The sequence below is a fragment of the Perca flavescens genome, chromosome 2 (assembly GCF_004354835.1).
Source record: "Perca flavescens isolate YP-PL-M2 chromosome 2, PFLA_1.0, whole genome shotgun sequence".
In the NCBI taxonomy this organism is placed as follows: Eukaryota; Metazoa; Chordata; class Actinopteri; order Perciformes; family Percidae; genus Perca; species Perca flavescens.
The window spans coordinates 14,542,126-14,550,758 of record NC_041332.1 but is presented as its reverse complement, the minus strand read 5'-3'; the positions used below and the strand labels follow the sequence as shown (position 1 = coordinate 14,550,758).

Sequence of the window (8,633 nt, the reverse complement as noted above, 5' to 3'; positions counted from 1 at the left end):
TGATTTCCTGTGAGCTGTCAAATTCAGTCACAGTCAGTTCATATGTGGACAAATTAGACTTCTGCTCCACCAGCACGAAAGTGAGCCACACCAACAGGACTTGAGGAACCAAACTAACTCCATATCAGCCACTTAGGGGTCCTCACTTCAGTGGAGCATTGATGTGGGGTGCAAAGCAGGATATTCTGATGCAGATTGCGGAAGTAACTTTTTTTTTAGAACTTTAAGTTGCAGCTTTGGTGGAGATATTTGTCAACTTGTGTTTTATATGAAGAGACAAGATTGGTGTTTGAACATTTCCTATTAAAGAGGAAGTGCAGGGAGAAATAAAATGGAGGAGCACAACAATGTCAACTTCATGAGACTTCTGTCAGGTAACAGAAAAATAATACAAATGTTCCCTTGCATTTGAAGTGTATATGTGTGGGTGTGAGAGGGAGACGACATCTTGCTTCTTCACTTTGTCTGTACTAAAAATGTATGTTTTGAATGCTTTGAAGCACCAGTGCTAAATGTCAACAGGTTAGCACTACTCAGGTCTAATTCATACAAAAATGTTTTATGAAGGGTTTCATTTTAGTAATTTATTTTGGCTCAGGCATCTCTATAGCACGTTAAGGTATTATACACTTGCAAGATTCAGCTGTAGCCAACCAGCATCGGCTTATAAGACAATACTGACATTGCATATAGAGGCCAGAGAAGAGAAAATCCAGGAAAGCAAGCAAACGGATATGCATATGGTTCTCAATCCAGATGTGTAGTGTAATTATAAAGCAAACAAATACAAAATTCACCAGCTGAAATGATTAGTCAATCAAATAGTAAATCAAGAGAAAATAAATTAGCAATTATTTTGGTAAATAAATTATTTCTTGAATAATTTCTTTCAGGCATAAATGCCAAATATTTGCTGGTTCAAATTTTTAAAATCTGACGCTCTCTCTTTGAAATCCTTGTAAACTGAATACGTTTGGGTTTTGCGCAGTGAGTCAGACAAAACAAGACATTTGAGGATGTAACCTTGGGCCTTTTTTTACTACTTTCTCACTTTTCAAAGACAAAACAATTGATTGATTAATGAAGGAGACAATCTGCAGATTAATCATGAAAATAATTGTTACCCTACACACCCCCTGTAAACAAAAACTGAGCTAAGTAAAACAACATTCACTGTAGTCTACATTCACGTGTCATTGTCACCACAGATGAGAGCAATCGTTCCACTGTGTCGTCGGACTCCTGTGAGTACTATCAGACAGAGATATTTGATCAGCTGCCCAGCATCCAGGCCATCCGGCCCGAGCAGGACAGACAGTGTTGTTGGGAAGCCTCCGAGGCCTACCAGGGTGGCCCAGAAATGGGGGAGAGGATCAGCCATGGCCAACTGTCCAGAGGACCCAAAGTCAAGGCATCTACACAGCCGCTCAAGAACATGGTCATGTGTATTCAGGGGAAGAGAGACGCCAGGTGGGAGAGCCTATCACACACTCCTCAAATCTGCTTTTTCTCATTCTAATCTTATTTTGATGTTCTACTGGAAAAGGTCCAAGCCTACTCTAGTAGTACACTATATCGCATCCTGTAGTTAAAATGATTGACCTACTACCATATTTTATGTCAGTTTTTTAAAACCTTTTTTTAGTTTCAAACCCATAAAATAAAGCTTTGTCTACTTACAACAACACATTTACTTGCATATGTCTATTAGTTTTGGCCAGTTCAACCAGAAAATAATGTGCATTTCTCAGATAGTGGCATTTGAATACTTTTTAGAGGGCTGAAGATGTGAAATTATCATTATCATTATTAATTATTTTTTTGTATGGCATAAATATGTTTCTTCTGCTTTCCTATCTTGTTAATCATCTCCGGACCCTTTAGATTCATCTTGAGTGGAGGGGGAACCACTGCCTGAGAAAACCCTTAGAAGAGAGTCTTGTTGAAATAGACAAAAATAAACAAAACAGTGGCCGGGTTGGCTCAGTGGGTAGAGCAGGCGCACATACTGCATATTTAGAGGTTTGTGCCTCGACGCAGAGGTCCAGGGTTTGACTCCGACCTGTGACGATTTCCTGCATGTCTTCCCCCTCTCTCTCTCCCCTTTCTCACCTGTCCTGTCCATTAAAGGCGGAAAAGCCCCAAAAAATAAATAAATAAATAAACAAAACAAAAAATGGCATCCCTGGTGATATTCTGCCTCAAGCAGTTGAGTTAAAGGGGTGATCCGCTGATTTAGTATTGCACTTTCATAAAGCTGGAGCCTTGCAAAAGAAAGATTTAAAAGAAAAGCAAAGGAAAGAATGGTCAAAATCACACATCAGAGGCTGGAATTTCCTGGCTTTTAATTCCTCGTAAGGCTCCAAACTCCAAAAAAACTGTATCTTAAAATTGCACCCCCCCCCCCCCCCCCTGACAAACACACACACATTTCACACCTCCACACCTCCAGTTTGTAACCCAGTGTGTAAAATCAGTGTCCCTTTAAATCCTATATGTTGAAATATAAATAGTATATAAATTAATAGAAATAGTCTAGGAAGTGTTTGTTTGCCTTCAAAATTAAAGGGAGGAGATAAAGATAGATGCTTAAATATTGTTTTAATGGTTGGATGGAGATGGTTAATGGTTTTAATGCTTAGGGTCAGGTTTTTTTTTTTAAACATGTTAAGCCTAAAAGGCATTCATGAAATATCATATTTACGTGGCAAATTAGGGACAGGAGGAAGATGCAAATCAGCAGTATTGGTTTTTGGGAGTCCTGGAGGCGGAGCCAGAGCATCAACTGGAAGAGGGGTTGGGCGCAGATGGGAGGAACTCTATCAGGCCTGTTGCCATGGCAGCGCTCTCTCCACACCATCGAAGGTAAGAAACGTACATTATAAGGACTTCTTTTGCCACGTGTTGGTATCCAGTATATTGTTTTACCATGACGATGATGATGATGATGATGATGATGATGATGATGATGATTTCAGCCAAACACATGTTGTTGCACAATTAAAATCCTAACCCTCACTAATTTGTTCCAGGCAGGTTTGGAGTTGGCGTGAAGGCTTACTTTGTTTTCCTTAGATATCTGGTTTACATGAACATACTTCACTGTGCTCTTATCTGCGGTTTCATCCTGGGGCCTACAACATTTTATGGCAGGAGCAACAGCAGTGGTGAGTCAGCTTTAGTTACAGATTACGGTAAATAACCACATCTCAGTGTAGACTCCTTCTGCAAAAAAACACTGTTGTGTTGTTCTCTGTGGTTTTACAGAACCTTTGAAGTTTGGAGGCAGTGACTCCTTTTTGGATTTCTTCCTGGGAACGGTAAGGGTTTCTTTGCTTGTGTGTGTGTGTGTGTGTGTGCTGTATGTTTTCTATAAGCGTTTCATATAACCTAACTTCTCCTTTCTACAGGGCTACCTGGATCGTTCTCCTGTCTTTTTTGGTTTCTATACCCGTGGCTCCCTGGATTTGCCATGCTTGAACACACCTCTGCTGTACCTCGCTGGAATTCTCACCATCTTCTTCCTCAGTCTCATTCTGGTGGTCCGTCGGTCAGTTAGGATATAATTGCAATTGCAAATGAGCCAAAAGTTTCAATAGCCATTTTCCTTAACCCTTACATCTTAAAGAAAACATCTGTATTAAATCTGTAAACTTCTCTGATAGAACAACGGTTGGCTACAAGCACACCTGGATGCTCGGGAAGCGTTACAGTATGAACGTGAGCTACAAGATCTTTTGTGGTTGGGACTTCACCATCCAGGACCCTGCTGCTGCTACTCTCAAACACAGCTTCATCAGAAACGATCTCAAGGTGTGGATGAACACATATAACCTGCATGCATGATAGCACTCGTCTAATTTACCGCGGTCACTAAGCAAATGCTGGTACATTTTGAGAGTAGACAGTGAATCTGTCAAACGTATTGCCCACTTTGGCTGTTTCCCATATAATGTTTGGTCTAACAGGTCAATCCAAACTCTCCCGTGCTGTAGGCGTTCATTGGAGTTGAGATCTCTTGACTCAGCCCAGGGATTTTGCATATTGGACACACATACACTCACATACAGTACATTTACTGTATGCATGACTATGCAGACAGAAGGTGGTAAATGTCAGTGAAAAGTACCTCATTTTTGAAAAAAGACCACAAGAGGCAACATTGCTTGAGGCAGACGAGGAAATTTAGTGATGCCTGGTTTCAATTTTAGAAGTCAGTGGTTGGAAATGTGCTTGTGTTTCTAACCTCTTTGTAGAACCAGTGAAATATAATGAAATATAGATATGCAAAACTCACCGTAAAGAGATATCAATATGGCGCTCGTCCCAGTAATCATTTACTCTGTGCTCCTGCCTTAAGAGAAAAGCTTATACTCCTCCCCCGACCCCCATACTTTTTCATTTTTTTCTGATGGTCTTTTCAGCTTTATGATTTTTTTTACTTTCTTTCACATTAAAATACCTGGCTTAATGAGCGGTGTATACAATATATATAATCTAGCTATACTGTGTGATTTGTTTATGTGTGTGTATGTACTGCAGTTCTAATGTTGTGATTGAGATAAATCTCTGATATATAGATGGTCCAGAGGTTTTCATGCATTTCTTTCTGTTCATCCTCAGCTGTTCCTGGAGGAGCAGAGTTTCTCCTTGCGTGACGCTCAGAGGACACTTGGACAGAGGGTGCGTCTCTTCCTGCTCAGGTCTGTCCTCAACCTGCTCGTTTTGTCTCTGCTGGTTGGAGCCTTCGCCCTAATCTACATTTCCACAAAAAAATCAGATGACAAGGTGAGACTTTGATGCTGAATATCTCGCGAGATGGTTGAGGTTAGACATTGACCTCGAACGGTTAATGGGAAAAACACCTAAATTGAGAATTTGCGTATGTTATTTCCATGGCCAAGAAAGGCTTTATCAATATTTGTGAACATGAGCTCTCTCAAAGCCAGAAACCAGAGATGTAAGTCTTAAACTTGTGTTTTGATGTATTCAAGTATAAAGTCTGGAGCTGCTCCATAGACAAAGAATGGGAGACTGATGTGTGCTTTGTTTTATGCCCAAATGAGCTTAATTCTATTGTAGTGTTCTCAGTCCTGAAACAGAAAAGGTTCCCATATACTCAGACCATTCCCTGGGTGCTCTCAGTGTCATCTATCTTTCCTTATTCATTGTCTATGGAGCAGTTCCACACTTTATACTTGATGACATCACACATTTGAGTTTTAGCACTCCAGTTTTTGGATTTGGAAGCAATTGTTTGGAAGCAAATGTTTACTATTATTTTTAGACTGTCTTAGACCATAGGACTAACATGTATGAATTTTGAAAACAGGCATAGTTCTTATATATCAGTTTTGTCTAAATGGTAACCCTAGATTCTAGGGTTACCATCTAGATAAAACTGAATATTTGGTTTTGGTACAGTATGTCCTGGATTTTCACATCATACACCCCTGACTGTGTTTCTTAGAGTAAGCACTACTGGTTGGTCAGTTTGGTCCTGGAGTACCTCCCTCCCATCACCATCACCTTGGTCAACCTGGTCCTCCCTCACATTTTCCGCAAGATCTCATCTTTTGAAGACTACTCTTTCACAATGCAGGTCAATGCCACCCTTGTGAGGTAAAGTGCACAGACAGATAAACCCAGGATAACACACACACACACACACACACACACACACACACACACACACACACACACACACACATAAATGACTGTTTTTCCTCACTGCATGAAGAGATATCAAAAGTGCTCAGTTTAAACCCCTGATAAGAAAACACACACACACACACACCTGCATTGGTTAACCCTGTCTTTTCTTCAGGAGCATCTTCTTGAAGCTGGCCTCACTGGGAATCTACTTATTTTTCTCCTTAAAAACAGGACATCAGCAAGTGAGTTGAGAGTGAGATTTATATTTCAAGGTCCTACAGACTGATATGTGATGTCAGGTAGATATTTTCAGGTGTGACCTTAACCCCCTTTTTATTTGTCTGTTTCTTTACAGTGCGGGGAGAACATGTTTGGTAGAGAGATGTACAAGTTGTGTATCTTCAACTTCCTCGCCAATTTCTGCAGCGCCTTTCTCTTGAACTACCCCAGGAAGTGGGTTTGTTGTTTGAGCTAAACTGTCTCTTTCTTTCTTAGTCATCGTTGTCGTTTGAATGGAAAGATCACTGCGTTTGATGTCTCTCTTGAGTAGATTCCCCAAACTGTTTGGCTAATCCATGAACAGACTGAAACTCAGTTATACTATAGTCAAGGTTCAAAAGCTTTCTGTGCAAAATTATCTTTCCTCTGTCTGACAGGCTGCTGCAGGAATGGTACCCCTCATCATTGCTGTCCCGGTTGTTGGGGAAACAGCGCTTCCTGATACCTTTCTACGTGTTGGATCTGGTATACAGTCAGACTGTGTTCTGGGTGGGAGTCTACTACTGCCCTCTACTGCCTCTGATAGGAACTGTCATACTGATGGGCACCTTCTACATCCAAAAGGTAGTCTGGGACATGAGAGTTATGGATCATCTATTACACATAACTGTCTCTGTGTCTTAATTTTTTTCAACATTCTGTACTGGCAAGGATGTCACAAAATGTCTGAGAACAATGACCTAAAAAGATTTAATCTAACAATAAAGTAAATAGTAATAATTCTTCAATAAATAAAAGAAAACCAATCTGACAGAGTTGTTCAGATAATGGAATAAACATATTAAAATTACACATTGGGAAAATTTTCAAAGTACCAAAGCAATATTCAATAGATGAAGGTTACCGTGAATGACAAAAAGATAAACAGACCAAGACTCTGACATTCAGCTGGAAGTTATTATCTGTTTTGTAACATGATGACTTTTGCACAAATTACATTAACAAATTTACAAAGGAATGATTTTGGAAAAATCAGGGAAAAAAGCCTATTTGCTTTCTTGCCAAGTAATAGATGAGAAGATTGGCTTTTCATTGAACTCACGGCAAGAAAGCAATTACAAACTATTCCTTTAACTAATGTACTCCGATATATTTGTCAGATTCTAGAAAACAGATTTGAGTCGGTCCTACAATAGTTTGGTAAGTTAAATAAATTCATAGTACTTTTTTTTCCTCTCTATTTTTGATTGGGTCTATTGTACGCTACATGAGTTGTGACCAAAAAGCACTAGTGACCATAAACTGTTTTTGAACATTTTCCAGCAATGTCAATCTCTCTCTCTCTCTCTCTCTCTCTCTCTCTCTCTCTCTCTCTCTCTCTCTCTCTCTCTCTCTAATACTGTCTTCAGTTCACGGTCCTGTGGTGCTGTGTGGCAGAGCAGAGGATGTTTCGAGGCTCCAGCTCCTCCGTTTTATTTCACTTTATGTTGCTGCTCGGTCTCATCATGGCTGCAACTACACTGGGCTTCAACCTCTACCACCAAAAAGACACAAACGACCAAAACATGCGGTAATTTTGACTTATTTGCTGAATTACATAGAACATACTTTCAATCCACCCTTTTTGTTTCTTTAGTTGTTTAATTGCTAATATATTTGCCTTTTTAGCACTTTTCTCTGCTGCTCATTTCTCAAATTTGTTCCTCCTGTTTCCCCTTCCAGGTTGCCCTGTGGTCCATTTGGAAATGGAAAAACTATGTTTAATGTTACAGAAACGTGTGTGAACAGTCTCCCAAGCCTGGCACAGACCACTCTCCGCTACTTGGCATCTGAGGCCTTCGCCCTGCCGCTCATACTAGCTGAGATGTAAGTATGCAGCAGGTGTATGCAAACATTGGCTCTGTATTTGCAGTGTGATGAGTTTTTCCTGTTTGAAAGAAAATAGAAGACCCATTGGGTAAGAGAACTAGAAGCAGCATCTGCTGCATACACGTTGTGTAAAACTAATAATCATCAATAGATACAAGCTGTTTTGAAATCGGCTGGTCTTGATTCTGTTTCCTCAGTATAATCTTAACCTCATATGTGTCACGGGGACGAGCCAATCAGAAGGCCATCGAGAGACTAAAAGACATGTTGGTTATGGTAAGTCACATGTCATTAAACACTTACATACTTACAAATTAGCCACAGAAAGAAGATAAGAAATATTCAAATACACACAGTTGATTTGGTTGTTGCAAGTGAGTCAGTCCCTGGTCTACTGCCGTGTTATGCTTTTCTAGTGTAACTGTGTGCATGTGTGTCTATAAATTTGAATGCATTTTCCATCACAGAGCAGCTCAGATAAGCGTTTCCTGGTAAAGCAGCATACCACAATGCTCAGACATCAGAGAAACCCCCACAGAGTCCGTTCTGCAGCCATCGAAGAGGACGTCCCCCCTCCACCACTCTAAGGACCCCCACCCCCTCAATGGCTACAAACTGATTAAAGTCCCCAACTGTCCGGCCTGGCCATCCACAGACTTCCACTTAAAAATAAAGCCTTGTTATGGCCGACCACAGCTGGGACGGGGTGGCTGAAAATAAAAAAAGATAAGAAATGCAGTTGTGGCCTCTTTCTGCAAAGGTCTTATTTTAACATTCGTATGCCATGTCATATAGCCATCGGAGTGTAAATGTGTGTGAGTGTTTAGCAGTGTTGAGCAGGTGGCACCTTGTATGGCAGCCTCGGCCACAGCATGTGAATGTGTGTGAAT

The 8,633-nt window shown here is 40.5% G+C and overlaps 1 protein-coding gene across 2 annotated transcripts; it reads left to right on the top strand.

The window, feature by feature from the left end:
* Positions 1 to 65: 65 nt before the first annotated feature.
* Positions 66 to 8,606, top strand: tmc8 (transmembrane channel-like 8). Of its 2 annotated transcripts, none has more exons than XM_028567851.1 (16): positions 66 to 374; positions 1,209 to 1,470; positions 2,717 to 2,865; positions 3,033 to 3,167; positions 3,268 to 3,320; positions 3,411 to 3,550; positions 3,666 to 3,813; positions 4,624 to 4,788; positions 5,471 to 5,622; positions 5,828 to 5,897; positions 6,011 to 6,108; positions 6,312 to 6,498; positions 7,284 to 7,444; positions 7,597 to 7,740; positions 7,941 to 8,019; positions 8,211 to 8,606. In XM_028567851.1, the coding sequence occupies exons 1-16, from the start codon at positions 332 to 334 to the stop codon at positions 8,328 to 8,330; spliced, it is 2,106 nt and encodes a 701-aa protein (XP_028423652.1). In that variant the 5' UTR covers positions 66 to 331; the 3' UTR covers positions 8,331 to 8,606. The 2 variants fall into 2 exon arrangements, with proteins under 2 accessions (XP_028423652.1, XP_028423661.1); XM_028567860.1 differs by having other exon boundaries at positions 8,216 to 8,307.
* The last annotated feature ends 27 nt before the right edge of the window (positions 8,607 to 8,633 follow it).

Coding starts and splice junctions, on each gene's coding strand:
- tmc8 (XM_028567851.1), top strand. CDS start 332: ATGGAGGAGCACAACAATGTCAACTTCATGAGACTTCTGTCAG. Junction 3,168..3,267: donor TGGCAGGAGCAACAGCAGTG/GTGAGTCAGCTT, acceptor GTGGTTTTACAG/AACCTTTGAAGTTTGGAGGC. Junction 4,789..5,470: donor CAAAAAAATCAGATGACAAG/GTGAGACTTTGA, acceptor TGTGTTTCTTAG/AGTAAGCACTACTGGTTGGT.